We start from the raw sequence: 23,474 nt of genomic DNA, 5'->3' as shown, positions 1-23,474 counted from the left end.
GTGCTGTAGAGCTGGTTGTGTTGGCTGTGTGCACGTGTGTTTCTGTGTGTAGGGTGTGTATCCACTTCTCCTGAACCTCCCCTAGAACCATCCACACATGTGACACTTAAAATAGCAAATGCAAACCTGAAAATTTTAACACGAGTGTTTGACTTTTTATTGGGTGATAAATTGCTTCTTACTCTTATAAAGTCCACAGGTGTTTATGCCCACTCTCGCACGCCTAGTTAAAACTTTGGCTACAACAGGAATGCTTTGAAAATAGCCAGTCACTCCTAAAATTGATTATTAAAATAGAATTACCTGTTATGTATCACATTAATTCTTGTTTTGTAAAGTTCTGGTTTTTAACCCCTTCAGTCTCCTTTGGCTTGGCATTTTCCCTGCTTCCATATTTTCTTCTTCATCCTTTTGGCTTGCAAATTCTGCTTTCAGGTCATAAATAGTGTTTAAACCCAAATGGTTCCCCAGGACTTGCTCCCAACATAACCTCCTTGCATGGCTCTTCATGTGCCATGAAGGCTCTGGGACTGGAAGGAGTCTTCCAAAGGAGGCCCTCAAATTATTTGTTGAATGAGAAGGCTCGAAAATTAAAAAAATGGAAGAAATGGAGGGTGACTTGAACCTTGTTGAATTCTTATGCACATAAAAAGGAAGGCTGCAAAATCCTTATATTGTGCTTCCTACCTCCTGGATATGATGCCTTCTCAGGGAGTATTTCTTAGGGATCTTCCATTTTTAGGGCAGCTTCTGCTAAAAGTTGTGTTTTCAAGCAGAAAAGCAGCAGCTCCATTGGGTGGGAGCTCTGGCCACCCCATGTGGATCTTCTGTTGGCTTCATGGGTTCTACTGCTCCATCTTCAGAGGAAGCAGGCGTGGGTATAAACCTGAGGGATTTATTAAGTTGTATTTCAACGTGGATGAATGAGAGAGTGATAAAAAACCCCCAACTAAACAGGTGCTTTTTTGGTCATGTTGGTCATGACCATTTCTCAAGGTCTTTTACTCTCTGGGTGGTTAAGGAAGAAAAGAGCCTTCCAGGCTGCCCAGCACACAGGGAAATGCAGAACAAGGGCATCGCCAGTGGAATTTCCCAGATTCTCCAGGATTTTGGCTTCCTTTCAAAACACGAGGAAGGTGAAGCACGGGAAAACGCAGCTTCTGAGTGGAAGGGAGGCCAACACCCACATCAGTCAGCTTTGCCTCGCCTTGCCCTGGCTTTCGTAGGTGCTAAGACAAGCTGGCTAAATGTGCATTTCTCCCCAGACTTTTACTGTAGCCAGACTCGTGCCAGACTCATCCAGCAGGGGCTGTCTCACCCTGTGGGTACAGTAACCTCAAGTGTGAAAATGGCTGGATTTGAGGGCTTCCAGACTCTTCTGTAATGGAAGTAATGAACACTCCAAAGGAAAACAGCAACAGTCCTCGGCATCCAGCACCACAGCATGGGCTTTGGCAGGGAGAGATGGGGAAGGGTTTGGAGGAGGAAAGCATTGCAAGGAGTGTGCCCACAGCAGGGGTGTGGACCAGCAGCACTGCATCCCTCAGCATCAGATTTGGGGTGTGCTGTGAGGGCCGTGGTTTGTTTGCAGTAAGGCAAACATCTTGTTCTGTCACAGGGAAGGGTGTCTGCAGGATTTCCTCCCCAAGACAGGAGGAAAATCACCCAGGCAGCCAGATACGAGGCACTGGCACATTTTTACATCTTCCTGATTGATGCAGTAGGTAATCTGCTGCTATTTCCCTTCTCCTGGTTTGCAGTAGCACCCAATATCCAAAAAGTTTCAAGCTCAAAACTCAATGGCATGGCTCAGTCTGCCAGAAAACTTCTTCCCACCAGTCAGCTGCTGCTGAAGGAGTGTGGGTACCACTAGTTGTGATGGCACCAACACCCACTCTCCCACCTGGAATGTGATGGAGACACTGGCACACTCGGGTACAGGACACGAGGGCAGTGGTCTGCTGGGATCACTCACACCAGGATGAGAATACAGGGTTGGATATGAAGGAACACGCTATTTTAGAGTCCACATTTTAATGGAAGAGAAAATGCTCAGTATTTGGGTAGTCAGCTTCTGCCAGTAGCAGCCATGTGTTGTTACAGACCATAAGAGGGGGTTCAGCAGTGCTTGTGGGAGCACAGGGATGGCTTCACCCTCACCTGGACCCCAACACTGCCAGGGAACACTCACACATCCCTGCCGTGTATCCACCCTGCCAGGGCACCGTGCATTCTCGGTGGGCTGAGCTGTGATTGCTCAGCCATCGGGGAGAGCAGACTAACACTGCCTCTGTGCACGGCTGGGGCTGCCTGTGCTCCACAGCTCTGTCCCCACAGCCATCCCAGAGGTCCTTCAACTTTTTTATTGCCTGCACATGCACCACTGTAACTTTCTTTTTTGCAAGGATACGGGGTCGTTTATTTTATTTTTTTTCCCCCCAAAGGCAGTAGGTACTTTTGGGGGATGTGTGGGATGTGTGTTTTTCTGCACACCCCTCATTTCATAGGGGTAAATGTCCTGCTCTGCCTGACTAAGGGCAGCTGTGGGGGTGACTCAGCTGGAGGTTCCTTCGCTGCCAAAAGGGGACCCCCTGCACTGGCGGGGTGAGCCCCAGGGGTCTCTGGAGCCCTGCATTGCCCTGGGGAAGGGGGTGCAGAGCACAGCACTGATCCCCCTGCATCCCACAGCCTGGCTGGGGGGAGGAAACCCACCCTCCAGCAGTGCCGGCAAAGCCAGTCTGACCCGAGCAAATGAAAATAATCAAAAGTAATTAGAAGCGTGCTGGACTGCTCCTCAGAGATCTGTGCGAGAGAATAAACATGCCGGAGCCCTCCGAGCCACTGCAAAGGCCCATGTCTGAGCTGTTAGGTGCCCTGACCTTGTCCACATAAAGACGTGATTTATGAAGTGCAGGGCACAGCAGCAGGGCTTCTGTCTTCTCCAGGAGAACCAAATTACTGAGGTGGAGATTAACATGCTTTCAGTTGGGCCCATTTCCAGACCAAGGGAAATTTCTTATTTACATTTTTTTTTACCTTTTAATTTTCCCCTCCTCTCCCTGACTCAAAAACCGCCTTTTGGCTGGGAGGGATGAGCCAGGCAGGGTGTGAGTGAGGGCAGGAGGGGCAGCAGGGACAGGGCACCGATGTGGGGGGCACTGGGATGCCCACCCCACTCCTTCATCAAAGGCTGGAAATTATCTGACTCTTCCCCCTGAAATCAGCAGCAAGACTTATGTTTTCACCTGATTTTATTATTTTTTTTTCCCCAAGTTGGAAGCACTGGATGGGAAGAATTGACATGCAGAAACTGTGTTGCCTTTCGTTCTTGTTGTTGTTTCCCAGGTCTGTCCTGGAGCGTTTGGAAACGTCAGAAAGTCGTTGTTTTCTGCGTGTTTGTTTCACTTTGCTTTTCCTTTCTCTCTCCACGTTAATGCACTCACCCAGTGTTTCAAACACTCATCACACTGTTAGCCAGGACGCTCAGTGTTGTGTTCAGCCACCTTGAGATATATAACATTAAACCCCTGTCAGAAAGGTGGCGGTGAAGTGGCTTGTCTACAAACGAAAGGCTAATACCGAGCCTGATATGAACATTTACGGTATTTAAAAAATCACCGGTGACTTGTGTGATTTTCCCCCATTGTCCTCGGCAGCGTTTGGCCCCAGGAAGCCCATTAAACGTGGACAGTGCCGTTATTTCATCTGGCTGTGGCCGAGCTGCTTTGCTTTGCTTTAATGATGTGCTGGAATGCACGATGCCCATAGGGTCTCCATTAGAAGAACTTTTACTTCTGGGACGACCATGAAGTTAAAGGCTTAAAAGAGGCATCAGTTTACAGCCTGGTGGGAATTACTAGCAGACTGGAGCACTAACTCCTGACTGCTCCACTAATAGAGCGACTTGTTTTAAATAAACAATTGCCAACGGGACCTTGTGGAAATATCTGGGCCTCTTGAAGCGCCCACAGAACCCGTCTGAGAGGAGAGGGGAAAGGCGGTAAGAGATGTTTTAAAAGATTTTTTTCGCTTGAAAGAAGAAACACATTGGCGTGTGCTGATGTGTGTGTATCCACATCCCTGGACAGGGATGCTGGAGGTCCCAGCTTGACCCTCTGCTCCTCCTTTGGCTCAGGGACACAAGCCTTGCTCCCCATCTTCTTCTTCCTTCTCTTCTTCCTCCTTCTCCTCTGGGTCACAACCGAACCGCTGGGAGCGCTGCACGAAGGAGAACTATTAAAAAAGAGGGTTTTCCCCCCAAAACAGGGAAGGCCAGCGGTGTCCCGGCGGCGAGCGCCACCCAGCGGCGGCGGGCGGGCCGGGGTGCGGGCCGGGCCGGGCTCCGCCGGTACCGGGAGCGCTTTTGTTTATCCACCCGCCTTTCCTCCCTTTGTGGCTCGGCCCAGGGGGAGGGAAAGGGGATGGGGGGGGGCTCCGGGCTCCCTATCGGGGGCTCTGATCAGGCCGATGGGCTGGAGCAATCAGTTTCCCAGATTACTTGTATTTAATACACAATGCATCATAAAGCAAATCCCTCATCCTGACAGGGAGAAAATAGAACAGCTCATAGCGCGAGCCGGGCCAATTTATGGCTAAATTAAAAAAAAAAAAAAAAAAAAAAAAGGAAAAAAGAAAAAAAAAGGAAAAAAGAAAAAAAAAAAAAAAAAAAAAAAGAGAGAGAGAGAGAAAAGAGAGAAAAAGAGAGGGAGAAAAAAAAAAAAAAAAAAAAAGGAAAAAAAATCGCCAACAATGGGCAGCGGAGGGAGGGCAGGAACCCACGGCCCCGCACACCGGGCGGGCGCCGGTTCCCAGGCCCGGCCGCTCTGGGAATCTCCCACCGGGTTTTTTGAGGTTATTGACAAAAGATTTTTTTTTTTTTTTTCCTATCCTACCTACCACCATTGCGTGCGGATTTTTTTTTTTTTTTTTTTTTCTTTTCCCCCGTCTCTCTCCCCTCGGACAATAGGCATTATCTGAGCTAACAGGTCAATGTCACAGATAACGGGCCGCTGAGACGAATCCATCAGCATCTCCTGTCACTCTGCTCCTCGCCCTCCCCCCCCGCTCTCCTTTCCCCGGCCCCTCTTGGCCCCCCAGGGAAGAAAAAATTCACTTTTAGTCTGAAAAATATATCTACACTTAAAAAGAAAAAAAAAAAAAGAAAAAAAAAGTGGGTGGCACTTCTGGATGGTGCAATAAAAGATACAGCTCAGCCCTCTTATTTATTTATTTATTTATTTATTTATTTATTTTTCCCCTGCCCTCTTCCCAAAGCACATAGACGAGGATCTCGCCGTACTGAGCCCGGGTTGTTCCAAACTTTGCGGATTTTTGTTGGATTTCGGGTCCGTTTGCGGGGCCGGGAGAGCCCGGCGGGCAGGTAGAGCCCGGCCCCGCCGCTCCATTCATGGCATTCGTTACCAAAGAAATAAAAAGGGGGGGGAAACCCCAACAAACCAAAAACAATCGTTTAGGAAGCGGCTGCGAGCGGAGCGACGGTTCCGCCGCGCCGAAATTGGCCGGGGAAGAAAAAAAAATTTAAAAAATATAATAATAATAAAAAAAAGAAGTTGCATTTCATTAAAAAATCGTTATTAATAAGCAGAGTGACGCGATGACGGGGGACAATTCGGGTAACGCTCCGGGAGGGAACAGCCGTCGGGGCTCCCGCTCGCCTCATTCCCCGGACGGCGCTCGGGGCTGCGGCCAGCGGGGCCAGCGGTGCCGAATAAATAGAGGCGAGCGGGCAGAGGCCGGGCAGAGCGCACCGCCGGCCCCGGGCGGGGGATGTGGCCGGGGGGGCCCGGCGGGGGCTGCCCCCGAGGGCTCCCGGTGAGTCCCCGCGGCGGGGCCGCTCCTCCGCGACCTGGCGGTGACCCCCGGCCGCGGGGCCGCTGTCGCTTTAAGCGCGCCGGGAGCGCCGCCGGCCCGGACGGGGGGGCCGGGGAGGAGAGGAGAGAGAGGAGAGGAGAGTGCAGGGGGGGGGGGGGAAGGGAAAGGCGACCGGGGCTGTCCCGCTTTAAAGAGACAGTGCCCGAAAGGGGAGCGGCGGGAGGGCACGGCCCGACGGGGTGGGCGGGGAGGGGAGGGGGGGCGGAGAGGGGCCGTGCCGGGCCGGGCCGGGCCGGGCGCTGCCCCGGGGGTGCGGCGGGGAAGCAGCGCCGCGGGCGTGGGGAGGGGGAGAGGGAGAGGAGAGCCGCCCGCCCGTCCGCCCTCCCACGCGCACTCACTTTTCTCCCATCCCCGGCGGAGAAGTGAAAGAAGTTTGTTTTGTTGAGCGGTGCGCGGTGGGGTTTATTGTTGTTGTTTTTCCTTTTTTTTTTTTTTTTTAATTTTAATTTTTTTTTTAATTATTTTTCCCCCTTTCCTTTCCCTGAAGAGGCTTCTGTGGGTTTTTGGCTGTTTGTTTGGTTTTTTTATTTTTTCCCTTTCCTTCCCCTTCCCCGATAACTTTTCTCGCACACGCCGCCCCAAAGGCAGGCGATAAGAGCAGGAGGGGCCGAGCGGGGCTGGTGATGGGGAGGCGGCAGGAACGGGCCGAGCGCCGCCGCCGCTGAGCCCCCCGGGGCCGGCAGCCCCCGCCCGGGCTGGAGCGCCCCGCACCCCGACGGCCGCGGCCTCCGCCCGCCTTTAGCACCGAGATGTTGCTTCCAGCCGCCTGAAGGATATTTATCCCTGTCCCCCCTCTCCCTGTCCCCGCGGGCTCCCGGCGACACAAGGTAAGAGCGGCGGCGGCGCTGCCACAGCCCCGCGGGACGGGACGGGACGGGACGGGACGGGACGGGGCCGCTTTGCCCCGTCGGTGCCGCCGGCCCCGGGGCAGAGCCCAGACTCCGGGAAGTGCGGGGCGAAGCCCCCTTTCCCTCCTTGGGGGATTTCTCTGAAAGGGAAAATTAAAGATCCCCATCCCAGGAGCGGCTGGAGGTGCGGGCGGCGGGGAAGCGGGCGCGCCCGCGGGGACCCAACTCGCCTGGAGCGGCCGCGGGGACCCAACTCTCCTGGAGCGGCCGCGGGGACCCAACTCGCCTGGCGTGGGGCTCTGCGGGGTTCTGTCGGGCTCTGCGGGGCTCTGCCGGGCTCTCCGGGGCTCTCCCGGGCTCTGCGGGCTCTGCGGGCTGGGGTTGAGCTTTTCCACCTTCTCTCTTGGCGGTGTGGGCAGAGCCGGGCTCGGGGGCGATGCTCGGGGCTGCGCGCACCCACCGCACCCCCCCAGCCCACGGCCCGGCCCATCCCCATCCCCATCCCGGGGACACGGGGGGTGACCGGGGCACCCCGAGGTCCCCAGGGGACCCTCCAGGGACCGCCGGGGCTGCGGGCAGGGATTTCCGAGGGCTCCCGGCTCCAGGCGCTCCCCGGCGGGCACAGCCCCGCTCGCCCTTCGCTTTGCGTTTGGGGCGTTTTAAGGTTGTTTCTTTATTCTGCTGTTAAAATGGGGGGTGGTGGCTGCTGCCGGTGCCAAAGAGAAGAGTTACAATTTAGCGTTCGGCTCGCTGGGAGGCTGTGGGAAGTTTGGGATAGGCCGATGGTGAGGCTGGCAAATAATGATATTCAGTCGGCTGTAATGATTAGTAATTTGTCATAATATTAGAATGGAGCATCGTCTTTAGCTTGTCCACCAGCAGTCTCATTATATTTGTTTATTGTCTGCGTAATTGGAACCATTTATTGGTGTGTATTGAATGCTGCCATGGTTTGCATGAGTGTTTACATTGTTTTTCATTTATTCTCTTTATTTTGACATAAGGAGTTCTGTTATTTGCTTCGATTAAGGGGAGGGATTTAAGTGTTGCACAGGACTGTTTGGGAAGTGTAATATTAAAACAAGATAAATAACTCTGCCTACTAGATAAAGTTTCCTTCAGAGCTACAAATGTGAAAATTCCAAATGAGTGCTGCAATCAACGTAAATCCTGAAACAAAATAGAAACCTTAAATGAAGCCAGTGCCATCTATTTTAATAATTTTTGTTACATTCCTGTCAGAGTCCTATTTAATTAAAAGAATAATTTCAGACATAGTCATTGATGAATGCATAGAAAATCAGGTGCCTCTTAAATTAACATAGTGTTTCATTGCAATAATTAGACAACATTTCGATTACATGTAAATATTTGTCAAGACATTTTTGAGAACATTTATTGTCTTTTTATTATTATGTATGTATTCTGACAGTTCCTAAAAAAAATCTCAGCAGGGAAACATATTTCTGAACAAACACACCATTATTATTATTATTATTATTATTATTATTGTTGTTGTTGTTGTTATCCACTTGTTTATTTGGAAACCTGTGATTTATCTTTTGATTAGAATACTCAGCCAGCGACAGAAAGATTTACTCTTTCATATTTTTCTTTTTAGATCTTGGATGAGTTTTGCAATGTGAAGTTCTGCATAGATGCCAGTCAACCAGATGTAGGAAACTGGCTCAAATATATCAAGTTTGCTGGATGCTACAATCAGCACAACCTTGTTGCATGTCAAATAAGTGATCAGGTACGTGGTGTTCACTTTCCGGGCTTGCTTTTTAAAGGAACTTTCAGGTGTCAATGGGAAAAAAAAAATAACAGCAATTCACAACAGCTTTTGGCCTGTTGCCTGTTATGGCAAAAGATAAGGTACAGATGGAAAATGCAGAACGGAATAATTTTGATTATGGGCGGTAGAAAATACAATTTTTCTATTTTGTATATTAAATTCATAAATGATTTTTTTTTTTTTTGGTCTTATATCTGGTAAAATTCAGGGCTGCTTTCTAAAGGATACAAAGCCATTATGTGCTGATTTTGAATGAGGAACGTTTTCTGGCTCCTGTTGCAGTCCACTTGGATTGCAATGTTAAATCGTTGAGTTGGTCAGAAGCTGTAACATGAATTTAATGGAAAGAGTGGAGGACGCGAAAGTGCTAATGTTACCAGTGTGCTTGCGTGTGTAGGACTTTGGATTTGAATGCACACGTGCATGGATATTATTGTGCCTTCCCATACACTTTGCTGGAACTCACAGTTCTTACGTGCAGAATCAGGGTCTTCGATGGTTTTCTTTTTCTTTTCATTTATTGCACTTAAGTCCACTCTTTGTTGGCCTGAAACATTATTTATCCTTGTGTGCTGGAAAAAAGGCTGGGATAGGCAGAGGCAGAATGCAGTAAAGCAGCAAAGCATTTTGTTTTCAATTATGCTGATGAGTTATTAGGTGTTTCCTAAATCAGGGTTTGCTTTTGTCTGCGGATAACAGAGGCCATTATGAAATATTTTAATGGGCGAAGTTAGGCTGAGGAAGCTTTGCTTCTTTAAAGTAAAATATCTAAAACAGAAAAGTAACAACTGATTGTGAATTCTTGTTTTCAATTTAAACTTCACTACCTGCAACGTATGATTCGATTCATTTAATCAGTGTTTCATTTTTTCACCACTTAATTAACTGCATCAGGTGAATGTTAAAGATTATCTTTAGCTGATTTAATTGCCTTGACAGTATTGAAAGAAGAATCACAACCAGACACAAAGCTTCAATTAGAAATCATTCTTTCTAATCAAATTCCTTACGTATAGGAAATGAATGTGAGGGAGCCTGCTATTTCCAGCCCAGTGCTGTGTATTTCACTCATGCGAGATAGCTGATTAAAACTGGGTTAAATAACTTTCTCAGAAACTATGGGAGAAGATCTTTTTCATTTCCAACTTTTACAGTTCAGCCCTGAGCACATGTAGCATAGAACGAGCCAGCAGACCGAGAGATAATTTCTTTTTTTATACAGCAGCTGGTTTAGCTAAAGAAACCATAAAGGTTATTAGTAAAAGCAAGTTATGTTTTCCAAGCTGAAATACGCTTTGTGCTGAAAAACGATAAATTCTCTCCATGCAGAGCATTTATAAAACAGTGGTAGGAAAAGGAAACTACGCAGATTAATTGAAACAGCAAATTCAAGTATTTTGCACTGAGCAGGACCTGGTGTAGGTGGGAAAGATCAGGAGTAAAATCACGTGCATTGGTCAGAGCAACTCAGTGTCCTTGGGTCGGTGCTGGGGATCTGCAGCTGAGAGTGCAGGCGAGGCTGAGCCCTCAGCATCTCCCTCTGAGTGCACACACGCACCCGCGCCTTGACGTTTTTGGAAGGAAAGTTATGGCGCTTTTAAACTTTCTCTCTTTTTAGTGTTTACATTTCTGACATTCGGTAATGGTGGCTGTACTGCTGCCAATAATTCCCTTCATTCACTGGAGGCTTGTTATTTATTTTGCACAGTATCGTGCTGTTCATAATTCCATATTTTTACAGCGTTTTGTTGCTGAGATTTGCAAATTAGGATTTGGTTGTCTCTCAAGTAGCGTGTTGTGATCTGGGTGCTGTCAGCAGGAGATTGTTGTTCATTTGGCCCTCTGGAAACGCTGCACATTTACCCACAAAATCGTCCGCGTACTCCAACGTTTTATGACCAGAGCCTAAAAAGTTAATGCTAAAAATGTGCTCTCGAATCTTAAAGCAAGAAAGCCTTTCTAACAGCTCCTCCTTCTGCTTTCTTCTGGCACAAGCTCACCAGAGGTAACATAAAATATAATGGGAAGGCAAACTGGGAAATGGACGTTACATGGCCAAATGTGTGCGTGTACAAGGAGTGACAAATGCAAGTCAGGGCTGAGTGTGCATATAGAGACTCTGTGGGGCTGCCTGGGGTCACTCAGCCTCAGTAGCTCCTGGAAAAAAAAAAGAGGGAGGAAAAAAAGAAAAAGGACGGAATAAAAAGGGAAAATAAAAAAAAGGCGAAGCTGAGGATGTGTGTCAGTGGTTGTGGCTGGAAGGCAGAGACGATGCAGCCCGGCTTGGTACAGGAGACCCCAGCTCAGCCACAGCCAGTGCTGGGTGCAGGTGTGGGGGGACACCCCAGTTCTTCTTGCCTCCCCCAGGGACACAAAGCCCCTCAGCAGCCCTGGTTGCATGGGGGGCATCCCCAGTGTGGAGACTCCGCTCTCTCCCGAGCCACAGACACTCGATCAGCAGTAATTGTTCACCTCTAATTGCTTCAACTCATCTGTAAAATTCACAAGCAAACATTGGGCTGTACCTGAGAAGGTAAAAGATCCTGCCAGTGCTCCCAGCCTCATGCTGCCCACAAGTTTATACTACTAAATTCAAGCTTGACTGACAGACAGGTATGGTTCCCAGACTGCTCGAGGCAGGATTGAGATGAACTCACTCTTGTAATCTGGTCACTCTGCTGTGTTATACCTGCTGTATTTAACAAAAAGAGGGAAAGAAAAACATTTTTTTGTCATTTTCTCTCCTAGAGTTTTTTCAGAGACATACCACCCCACCCCCTGACTCACGGCTGAGGTTAGGTTTCATCACTTAGGATCAACTTTACAAAAGGCCTGGGCTCTTTCTTGTGACTGTATAAATGAGCTTTGCTGAGATGAACAGCTCGATAATGGTGAGATGCAGTCAAAACATGCACACTAGATGCAACTCATGTTTCATTTGATTGCAGCTGGAGTAGGGCTTAAAAGCTGCATTTTTAAACTTTTTTTTTTAAATTTCAAATGAGGTCGATCTAGGATTTCTTTTTGCTGTCTTACTATTATCTCCTGTCATACCCAATCTAACCTGAACATATGTAATTTTAGGTGTATGTCAATAATGAAATTCCACAAACAGGGCACTCAGTTTTTTTCTCTTTTCCCCAAAGAGACTACAGCGTCTGCAGAACTGCAGAGAGCCTTGTCACTGTTCTTGCCCTGGAATGTGTTTTTTCAGCTCAGAGTCAGTTTAGGATTCTAGAGCAGTTTCTGCTAACTTGGACGACTCCTCTCTGTTATCGTTAAATATCTATTAGTTCAACTTTTTAATGACTTCAGAATGACTGGCTCTATTAGGCTTTCTGGCAGTGCTGTCAGCCCAGCAAAAGCATTATTTTTAAAGATGTATGTTAATGAAAGTGTGGTTGCAAATCAAGCAGTGGCATGGCAGGGGCTGTCACACATTCCAGGCTGAGATCACGGTCACCTTCAAACTACAAATTTATTTTTTTAAAAAAACCTTTTTTATTTTTAGAAAGATTATTGGTAGCTGTTGAAGTTGAAACCCCTGAATATTGTTTTTATCTTGCTTGCTGCTTGCAGAGTTCTGACAGTGATACAGACACACAGTGCTATGAAACTGCCCTGAGCTTCCACATCTCTTTCCCCCCAACAAAACAGCTCCTGAAGAGTCCCCTTGGTTTATTCATGGAAAACTCAGAGTGACTCAGGATCACTTTACTGAGGTTTTATATTGCTGTGCGTGCTGAAATAGGTTTTTGGTGGGGTTTTTGTGTGTGTGTTTCGTTTCCTTGCCTTATCCTCAAGTACGTGCCGCTGCAAAGGGAGCAAAACCAGTAGTATCACACTCTTAACAACGTGCCCGATGTCAGTGATATAAACTTACAGGAGTGAACCTACTGCTGTAGGTTCCACCAGATCTGATCCCACCTTACACGTTTTACAAACTTTTTTAATCTGCAGGCACAGCTTCATGTTTCAGGTTTTATGGCCGCGGCCCCCCGTCCGTGGCGGGCAGGGGCTCCTTGCACAGCCACCTGCAAAAGTTGTGTATTTAAGGAATAGTTTTGAGGCTTTGTTGTCAGAGAGTGAAATTAAGGTTTTGGCTGTTGTGGGTCAGGAGGGCAGCACATGCTGAGCTCATAACGGGGCCCTATTCTGCCGTGACTCTTCCTATGAGTTGTTGGTTATTTATCAAATAAAGCTTAATCCAGCTCCCACTGAAAATCTCCAGTGGAGCAGGGATGTTTTAAGTCAGGGTTGGTGGAATGAAGAGCTGTTTGGTGGTGATTTTCCACTTGCTGCAGTTAGAGCTGAGGCTGTGGGTGAAATTCCTGCCTGGGCTTTATGACTGCCTGTGTTATCTGGAATTTGATGCACTGCTCTCAGCATTGGACTGTCCTGATGTGACCTAAAATAAACTGTTTAGAACCAAAGCTAGCAACTTCTTATTGGCATTTCTGCAAAGTGATGAGGTTTTTTCTTGATGATTCATGTTTCATAAAAGTGATAAGAGATTTTTTTTTGTGATGAGGACTATCAAATCCTACTCATCTGCTTGTTAAAGTGTAGAGAATTATGGGCAACCACAGAGCCAGGAGAAGACTGCACCTTGCTTGATATTGGTGGGGTTCATTAGTGGAGGTTCATGGGTGTTAGAGGACAAGTGGTTGGTTAGGTCAGCTCAGGAGAGCAGGTGGGTGGCAGAAGTTGGGTTCTGGTGTCAGTGGTTAGTAAAGGAAGATACTCTGCAGGACCAGAGCAGCTTGGGTGAACCAAGGCTTTCAGAGAAGCTAAAATTCACCAACAGCGGAAGAAGACCTGAGTGGTACTGGGCAGGGAGGTGGCCTGCAGCCCCCCAGGATGCCAAAAAGGGTGCCCTGCAGAGAAGTATCCTGCAGTTCCCGTCTTGTTTTGGGGAGCAGGAGGCACCTTTTCCCTCACAAGGTGGAAAAATGGGGATTCCTGGAGCATCCTTCCTCCAGTCCTTCCTGCATAGCGATCTTGGGGCATTTTGGAAATGAAGAAGGAAAGGATTCACAGCCCTGGTGCTGAGGCACTGTGGTGCTCCCCCTGCCCTCTCTGCAGTGGGAAGGGGAAGGTCCTTTCTCCCCACTGGGCTCCCACTTGTGTCCCTGCAGCCCCTTGCGTGCAGAGACTTGTTGAGTTTTGCCTCTGGATTTTTGCTGAAGTTTTCTTTGGGCCCAGTACAGCTTGCAGGCAGGACTCCTCTACCTTGGCCCTTGAAAAAACTCCAGTTTGTTTCAATTTATCATTTGCCTGAGTATAGCAAAAAGAACGTGGCTCGGGTTTCATCACACAGCTCTCCAGCTGCACAAGTTGTTCATCAGGGGAGCTAAAATTGAAGCTGTACTATTTGGACCTTTTTCTTTCTTGTTTTCTTTTCCCTTCAAACTCTTAATTATGGCTTGTTGTGAAGTTGTGTGTCTGTTCATCCTGCTCATTTATCTGGCAGGCGTAATTCCTGATTTTGATGGAGCTCCTTGGACATAATGCTCATTAGTAGTTTTGGACATTTAATTTGTTTTATTTTTCAAGCAAGTTCCACTCTTGCTCCAAAGCAGTGTGGAGGTGGATGCCAGTTGGCAGCATGCACTCTCCCTCTTGGGGCACATTCCCCAAGGGAACTGGGAGATGAGGCTGCCCTGCCTGGGGTGGGTGTACCCCTGGAATGTGGTGCAGTGGGTGCTGGATGTGGGTGCTGGTGGGGCTCACCAGGGAGCAATCCACTTTTGGGATCTTCTGTTCCATCCCACCATCCCAAGCAGAGTGGGTCCTCCTGTTTGCACCAGTGTGGGGCAGGACAGGATCCCTGGGTGCCTTCCCGTGTGGTGGGAGCTGTGAGTTCAGCACGTGGCCTGGGGGTTAAAGGACAAACTGCATTGACTTGGAGCAGCATCTCTAGCCTGCCCTAAAATCTGAATTTCCCAGGCAGCTCTGGGGCACGTGCAATATTTCCCAAAGCTGTAGGCAGGAATAAAGGGTTTAGCTGGATGCACCAGAACACAGCTCCTCTTTGGGGCACGACAAATGCCTGCATGGCAGTTCCTGCCTTCACTCGCACTCAGTCACTGAGTTGTTGCTTTTCCCCCCCAAAACCTTAACTTCAATTAACCCCTCCTGGTTCTGGGGGTTGCTGATGGGAGCAGAGGGGGGTCCAGGCAGGGCAGTGTGGGGCTGGCAGGGGCAGGGGGATGGCTGGGGTGCTTCAAAGCACACGGGCTCAGCGGCGGAGCGTGGCCTCAGCCGAGCTCGCGGGGAGCGCGTTTCGCTATTATTTCAATTATTACAACTTCCTGAATAGGTCGAAGGTCGTTCATAATTCACGCTTCTGTCATCTTTACACATGCCAAATGCAGTCTATTAAGCATAAATAAAATTTCAAGTGCCTGACCAGGAAAAGTAAACTGGGATTCATAACAATGAGGCCTTATTCATCCATTTAAAAAAGAATTGTGTGTGTTCCTTTTTTTTTCTTCCCCCCCTCCCCTTTCCCTTTATGGCTTTGCAGTTTGGGAGCTTTTATTTCTGCTCAGTAGCACAGATCTCTGACCTGTGGTGTGGGCAGGCACAGAGCACTGATGAGCCAGGCCTCCCCCAGCTTCTCCCCACCTCGGACCCCCTGAACTTTGAAAGTGTTTCCAGACCTGAATCTGATTTTGCTCTTCCTACATAAACTGTAGTCACACACCGTTGATCCCAGGGCATGTGAAATGTGCATCTGGACTTTGCTTTTTTTTTTTTTTTACCCTCCCCTCCTCTGGTTGTTCCTCTTCTGTGCAGAAGCTCTTCCTATACATGCTCCCAAGCAGATCAGTGCAGGTTAACCCAAAAAAGTTGGTTAATGGAGCAGGCTCAGTCAGCTGGAAAAATGATAGCCAGAAAATTGAAACCTTTCATTAATGACAGTAGAGTCAGGACTGTGCACCAGAAATCTTCAAGCTTTGCAATTGAAAAATCCACTTATTTTATGATAGCATTTCCTAATACAAAAAAATGCTGCCCGTGGTAGAGGTGCTGTTCTTGCAAAACACAAGCAGCCCAAGGGGTGCTTGTGGAGCTGGTGGGGAGTTTGTGAGGTTCCCCATCTGGGGGTTTGCAGGACACCCCCTCCCCACCTGCCCTCAGTCATCTGCTGCTGCTGCCTCAAAATTCGGGCAGCATGATTCATTTCAACAGTTGGCTTCTCACTTTTTCCCAGACAGGGTAATTCCAGGAGGTTTTAAGTGGGAAGAGAGAAAAAAAAAAGCTATTCATGTGAAGTAATAAGGACAGGTCTTAAAATCAGAATAAATTTACCTGCATGATCGTTTTGGTTTAATCTTCAATATGTTTTATTTTAGATTCTCACTGCAACACAAATTGATATATTTGTGTAGGTGAATTTTTTCTGTAGGTACAGAAATTTTAGGAATTATTTTTAATAATAATTAAAAATGTGTGAAAATGTGAAATGTGAAAATGTCAGAGTTGGAAATCTGTCACTCAGCCTTTGTTTTGGTGAATATTTGGTTTGACATGCAAAATAAAGAAACATTACTCAACTTAAAAAATGCAGGTTTTTTGAAACACTCATCTTGTTTCCCTGCTGAGGGACAGAGAGGCTGGCCAGGCAGTTTTTGATAAGTAGTTGGATCACCTCTGGATTTTTAAATACCAATGCAGACAAGACAACTGGCTGCAGAGTCTGCTGCCTGCTCAGGGATGTGTCCCACAGCTGCAGGAAAGATGCTGCATCCTCCTGGGCTTCCCCGAGTGAAGCGATGCTCCCCAGCACTGCCCCTGTGAACAAAACCCTCTTTATGCCCCAGTCCATGTGTCCTCACTCTGTGGTGAGAGGTGAAAAGGTCTGTCCAAACACCTTTGATGGGACAGGGAGAATATCAGAAAAGGCTCTGCTGTGGTTTTTCTTTTTTCCTTGGTGTGGATGCAGCACCAGCCCAGCAAGAACAGCAGCATTTACCTGACTGGGAAACAAAACCTGGGAGCAGAAGCAAGTCCTGGGCAGAGCAGAAGTTTTGGCACAGTCCCTCTGGAATGGTGGAAGTCCTTCCTGGCTGGGTGGTGATCCTGCTCCTGCTTCCACACCAACAGGGAGGCCTGCAGAAGTCTCTTCAGTCAGTGTGCACATGTCATTATTCCACACATTATTTACACCCCAAACCAGCCAGCAGTGGCTTATCTTCCACAGATCCAGCTGCAGCTTCCCTTTTCAGTTACGCAGAAGCCATTACACTTCTGGAACTAAAAATCGACTTTTCAATACATTGTAACAAATGTAAAACCAAGCATTGCTTGCAGCAGATATTCATGGGATGTGGCACTGCCATCAGGTTTATTTGCAGGAGGTAAAGGCTGGCTTCATTTAAATGTGGTTTGCCCTTTGATGGGATGAGCTGTGTTCCCTCAGTGCAGCCCCACCTGGAAGTCCTGTATCCTTTGGCACTGGCAGCAGCACTGGATCCTCGGGGGCTTGTGGTACCAGATATTTACCTGGCTGCATGAAGTGATATACACAGGACACTGTGTGGCTCTCTTGGCTTCCAAAACACTCGATGGAGTTTGAAATCCTCTCAACAAGAGATAAAAATGGGAAGCCCAAGAAGCCCAGGCTGGTGTTTTGATGAGGGTGGTGTGGATGAGGAGGATGGGGGGTGCATCACACTGCCCATAAGTTCCTTCTCCTGATTTTTATGGTAAAAATTGTCCCCAAGCAGGGGCTTGTGGCATTGCTACCTTGTGCCTGATGTGTTTTGCCAGCACTTCTGTCACCTGGTGAGGGATGAGCATCGGGGTGTGGGATGAGCTGTGCCAGCACCCTCCACTGCCACTCCCTGCACTGCTCTCTGGAGTGGCTTTTGAGGCAAACCGAAGGAAACAAACCCCTCCAGATCTGAGGAAATGCATCTTAATTCGACATTCTTTAGGTGTTTAGCCCATGTCCGTGGGCACAGCTTGTGCAGGCAGAAAGGATTAGGCTGTGCGGCCACCTCCTGGAGGAGGCCGGTATGTGCTGCCTGCCGGTGGGTGACAATCTGTGTGTGTGCCTGGGGACAAGGAAAACACCCACCCTGGGTGACAATCCATGCAGGGAAGGCACCCACAAACCTCCAGACACCTGTCCCTACCTGTGACAGACCCATCTGTGTGACTTTGAGCCCTGGAGGTGATTTGCTGCCTCTCTCTCCCTGCATTCTGCGACGAGTGTTGAGAGTTAAGAGTTTGGGAGCAAACCCTTTAAAAATACATTAGTCTGAGAAAAGGCAAAGGCATCATTTTTTAGCGTAGGAAACATACATAGCTGTCATGTGGTTTTGTTTAACAAGGCCTGAGGAAGTTACTAATATTTATTTGAGCTGCTTCGTGGAGCTTTTTAGTGCTCTTCATGTTTCCTGCTGAGACAGAAAGCAGCCAGATGGATTTTGGGAATTTCCTTTCGGCAGAGTCTTGTGGTGCTGGCTTGTGCTTCCTCTGGGGCATGGACCCAAGGGAGGGTGTCCCCTTTGTCCTCCCCCACAGCCTCTTGCCTCCCCAGTGGGCTCCTTCCCACAGCCCAGCATCACCTGTAGGAGGGGACAGTGTCACCAGCCAGGGCCACCACCAGCAGCTTTGGCTGCTCGCGGTGTTTCTTCATCCAGGACTGATTTTTCCCTTGGTTTCCATTTGAAGCTAAGGAATAACCAGGTGCATTGGTTTTTACAAGTGTCTCTCTTCACAGCTTTTTTGGACTGTGTGGATGGTTGGAACAGGGGGCTGGATGCCTTTGCAGCATCTCCTCATGTCTGCTTTAGAATTATAGAAACATTAGGGTTGGAAAAGACATAGAAGATAATTGAGTCCAAGCATTAAAGTTACTTCAGGACCTTTTCCCAGTGCAACAGGAGTTCCTTCCCTTACCAGGCTCACTCAGGGATGTGTTTTATGGCTGCTCTGTACTTGGGTTTGGTATAACTCAGACAAGTTGCTGGTGATATCTGCAGTCATCACACAGCTCATTTTGCAGCAGAGGCTGTTGAAAGCAGCAGTTCTTTTTATCCTCACAGACCCCAAAGCAGAACAACTTTGGGGCTGGAAGGAGCAGACCTGCCATGGACAATCAGCTCCTCTCCAGCAGCAGCATCATGAGCAGGCTGGCTCTGGCCATGAGGTCTGTCACACTCACTAGCAGTGTTTGATGCTTCTTTGCCTATTGTGGTGCTTACCTTGCTTTTTCTTTCTGTTTTTTTGGTTTTTTTTTCCAGATATTCTACAGAGTGGTAGCAGATATTGAACCAGGAGAGGAGCTCTTACTGTTCATGAAGAGTGAAGATTATTCACATGAGACAATGGCTCCGGACATCCACGGTTAGCCTCTTCTTAATGTTTCATTAATTAACCCTGTGAAATTAACTCACTGAAATTAACCCAGAATTTAGGCAGATTTTTTTCTTGTGTTGAAATCTGGGTTGGCTTCACTGCAGCCAGGGAGGAGAGCTGGACTGTGGCTGCATTTGTCCACCTTCTGCCCTTGTGTTCCTGATTGAAACTTGATGGTTTTGTGGGGCTGCCAAAGAAGAACCACAGTCCATGTCCTTATCTCAAGACTGTGCTGCTCCTCAGGACACATGTGGGCCCTAGTTATAAGGGAGTTTTATTTGTCATTTAGCCAAACAGCTGCGACCTTGAAAAGAGGAAATCTGAGGTTGTCAATGTTGCTGTCACTTGTGAGGGCATCTCAGCCAGCCTTACTCCTCACACTTGTTCTTTACTCATCCCACACACAGATTCTTCATCTGGAGCTCCTGAGTTGTTGCTCAGATTTGTGCCCCAGATCTCCTTTACCTGTGCTGTCTGTTGGGCAGTGGATTATCAGCCACAGTGAGAACTGGGTGTGGGATGTCTGCTTAATGCCCAGAATGTTGCAGTTTATGCCCAGAGGGACATTTTATAAATTTTCAGGGATTTGGGGACAATGCACGGGGCAGGAATTATTAAGGTCTCTACTTTGTTTTAACTGCTTGTACATTTAAAGTTGTATCTCTTGTTCTCTTAAAAAAAAAACAAGTGGGGATTATACATCCATTCCCATTTGGTTTTGTGTTTGGGTTTTTCCAGTGGTAACTTTGTTCAGTTACTGCTGAAGGTGTCCCCCTGCCCAGCACACTGCTCTCCCTGCCTAGTCCCCATGGTCAAGTATCTATTGTATAAGTGACACCAGAGGAAATCTCTGCAGTCACATGCAGATCATGTCCCACAGGGCTAATTTAGAAGCAGACTGAGCCAGAGTGTTGCTCATGGACAGCCAAGAGCAGAGCCCCATGACACTTTCTCTGGATCAGCTCAACTGTCAAGTTGCAACCAAGAACATTCATTGGGGATTCCAGCCAGTGCCTTTCTGACTCAGAGCCTCAGGGCATTTAAATCTGGAACCAAACCAGGGTGTCTGGCTCCTTGTATGGACCAACAGTAGAAAATGCAGCAGAAAAAAAAATGTGGGATGCTTTTCTCCAAGTTTGATTTTTTGGGGATTTTCTTCAGCTAATCTATTATTTTGCAGGAATTACTAGTTAAGGGAATGCAGTACTCACTCCAAAGTAAAATTTTACTGATATTCTACACTTTCCAGTAAGAAATTATGGCAAGTTTTTTTGGAGTTTAAGGCAAAGAATTTGACTTCATGCATCTCTGGCTTACTTTGAACAGGGCTGGGTGCTGCAGAAGGACTGTGATGAAAATGAAGAGGCTTTTAAAAACTCTAAACACCCTTTTGGCTATTTCAGATGCTGGTGTTTGTGTCTGAGTCAGGCCCTTTCATTGGGAAATGCAGAGGTTGGCAGCCTCTGCTGGATATCCATGTTAGACCCTGTATAATTCCATTTAGGATGGCATTTAAACACTTGCCTTTGGTATTTAAACTTTTGTCCTAAGCCAGTGTTAGGGATTCCTGTTGGATGTCACCCAGGCAGTCATCATGGAATCAAAGCCTTATTATAAATCACTCTTAGGAATCCTTCTCTCTTTTGAGGTTCTTCTCTTTTTTTCTAATTGAAGAGCAATTCATTAACCACGCCATCATCCAGCTCCTGGTGGGGTGGTGTTTAAAAATGAGTGAAAGCTGAAGTGGTGTCCCTGTGCCCACCCCTGTGTGTTGCAGAGGAGCGCCAGTACCGCTGCGAGGACTGTGACCAGCTCTTCGAGTCCAAGGCTGAGCTGGTGGACCACCAGAAGTTCCCCTGCAGCACACCCCACTCTGCCTTCTCCATGGTGGAGGAGGACTTCCAGAAGAAGCTCGAGAATGAGAGTGACCTTCAGGATGTGCATGAAATCCAGGAGTGTAAGGAGTGTGACCAAGTCTTCCCAGACTTACAAAGGTAGGAGAAGGTGCTTAAAATGGAGCAGATTTCTGGGATGGCTTCAGTTGGATCATGCAGGGCATCAGAGCCTGATAAATTCACCTTCTACAGAAAGCAAAGATGAAGATGAGCAGGGTTTCTATGCCAGCTGATGGTTTATGGTATAAAAAGCAATAGAGTCTAAATAAATCAGAAATTTGGTCCTTGTGCTTAAAGTCCTTAGTGAGGACGTTAGATTAAGAGCTGGATTTTTTGCTAATCAGATCTGAATTGGGCTGATTGCAGTGAAATCACAGGAGTGGTTCTACTTCACATCAACTGAGGTCTAGGTTCCTTAATCTTAGGTAGAAATAATTAGGAACACTGAGTGTTGTTTGCTGATGTTACTAATTTTGTCTTTGCAAACAACCCATTTTAGTTAGAGATGGGTTCTAGATGTTAATAAATACGTCTATATTTTGATATTTCTTTTTAGTTGTATGGTCATGAAGCACCAGGGTTTGTTGTTTTCTTAAATTGATCTCTATTAAAACAGATAGACTTGTGTGCATATGTACCCAAAATACACATAGAATGGGAACAATGTAGTTTTCTTGTTATTATGCTTTCTGTGATTACTTAAAATACAATATTGCAGTTCAGATTAACAGCAAATTTTGCAAATTGCTGGAAGATACTGAGAGTACACAGGAACTTTTGCATATTCACATCTTGATTTCTTGACCTGGGAAAAGATAACCTCAACCAGAGTCTGATAGTAATGTTGAGATACCTCAATAGCAAAGTCCTGGGCCAGATGCTCTGCTGAGATGAGGCAATGCCTTTCATAGGAAGCTGGTTGATATCCAGGATCTCTTGTTTTCAGAGTCTTAGCACCATTCCCACACTCTCATCCTGTCTTCTTTTTTTTTCCACTTATGTGGGCACAATCAGAGTGACTGTGAACTGCTCTTTTTCAGCACAGTAATGTGTGAATTGTTTGGCCCTTAAAAGCTGGCTTGTCAATTTAGAATATTTTGTGTGTTTCAGAGAAATCCTCACTAGTCCATGATCCAGGGTCTCGTTATGTTGGAGGTTAGCATAGTTTTCTGCATGCCCAGAGTTGGTCCCTTTGGATAACTACTCCTGGATGCTCCAGGTGCTGGTTCTGCAAGATGGAGCCCTCTCTCCCAAAACAGAGATGTTCCTTCACTCCTCTCCATGGGGCAGTTAGCCCAGCATCATGTGGGGTGTCTCAGATCAGTGGATGATCCTTGCACTTGGACAAAACTAATGCCACTGAAACTGAAACATGATGTGCCAAACATCCCTCCCCAATGTAGGTGACCCCACTGAGCAGGAATTTGTGCAGGCACAAGGCTGATGTTGGGCAATGTGTGACTCCACATGTCTGATTTTCAGTCTGAGGGGTTGATTCCAAGGGGCTGATGGAGGCAAATCAAGTCAGAAGAATTTCCAGCAGCCTGGGTGAGGCAGGACTCTGGTCTGTGAGGTTTTTGCATGTTGGGAGTTATTCAGTGTTAAAGTTCTTTTCTCCCTGCGAATGAGAGGACGATATCTAACATATGGGAATCATTGAGGAAATGTAAATTTAGCTTAAAATATTAAATATTGAAGAAAAAGGGCAGAAAACAAAGAACGAGTCATCATAAATAGATGGGCAGTACTGTGAGAAAGACTGAAAAATGAGGGAGAATGCAGCCCTGCTCCAAACTTCTGAATTATTGAAAGGCTCATACACCACACAGACAGTTCACTGCAAAAAAAGTGCCAGAGTGTGCTATATCCAGGTTATATAAAACAAAAGGCCCAAATGAGCCATGCTTGAGGGTGTGATTACCTGGAGAAATAGCTGAGCAGGAAGATGGGGGTGTTGGGTCCAGGAGTGCCCAGTGCTGATGGCCATGAGGTCATAGGGCTGGTGCCACAGCCAGGGACAGGAATCTCTCTAGGTCTTACAGCAAATTTGTTTACATGATGGGAAGTTAATTGTTATAAAAGTATTAGGAGAAGCCAGTATTAGGGCGGTTGTATAATAAAAATATTAGGAGGAGAAACCAGAATTATTTTTTCCCCCCCAGAAAAAGAAGAAGAAGGGTAGAAGTAAGAGCATCTGCAGAGCATTTCCATTGCCTTTGGCTGAGAAAAGAGGTTGCAGTTTGGGCTACACAACCCAAACAAGGCTGGAACCCTATCAGATTTTGTCACTTGATTCAGCAGAGATCAGTGGGAACATCATGTGAAAACAGTTTGGACATCCCAGGCTAAAATTCCCACTTTCCAGTGGGTTTTCTGTGAATCCACTCTTGCATCATGCAGTGATCTTCCCTCAAACAGTGGTGTGGGTTATGACTCTGTATATGACCAAGCAATACAGGTGTTTAAAAGCACATATTTGCTACAAATGAATGATAAAAATTCAGAGACAAAAGTTAATTTAAAGATGTGCAGCAGAATTTAGGTGGACATTGAATATCCTAATGATAGACTGAATAAACCACTAAGAAATGAATGACTGAACAATGACACAATTGCACTCAATAATCATCATCATCATCATCATCATCATCATCATCAAGAATAACT

The 23,474-nt window shown here is 47.1% G+C and overlaps 1 protein-coding gene across 8 annotated transcripts in view; it reads left to right on the top strand.

Moving 5' to 3' along the window:
- The window catches only part of MECOM (MDS1 and EVI1 complex locus), a 330,442-nt gene that overhangs the window by 273,871 nt on the left and 33,097 nt on the right, over positions 1 to 23,474 (top strand). For 6 of the 8 annotated variants that reach the window (XM_083868952.1, XM_083868948.1, XM_083868946.1 and 3 more), the window contains 3 exons: positions 8,362 to 8,496; positions 18,798 to 18,900; positions 20,690 to 20,906. In XM_083868952.1, the coding sequence (XP_083725078.1) occupies positions 8,362 to 8,496; positions 18,798 to 18,900; positions 20,690 to 20,906 (455 nt within the window). Of the gene's footprint in view, positions 1 to 4,428; positions 5,833 to 5,980; positions 6,720 to 8,361; positions 8,497 to 18,797; positions 18,901 to 20,689; positions 20,907 to 23,474 lie in introns of those variants that run through there. The other 2 variants (XM_083868949.1, XM_083868950.1) reach the window with 2 other exon arrangements.

Source organism: Zosterops lateralis (genome assembly GCF_965231275.1).
Source record: "Zosterops lateralis genome assembly, chromosome: 10".
In the NCBI taxonomy this organism is placed as follows: Eukaryota; Metazoa; Chordata; class Aves; order Passeriformes; family Zosteropidae; genus Zosterops; species Zosterops lateralis.
The sequence above is the reverse complement of the archived record's forward strand: the minus strand, read 5'-3'. Positions and strand labels throughout refer to the sequence as shown.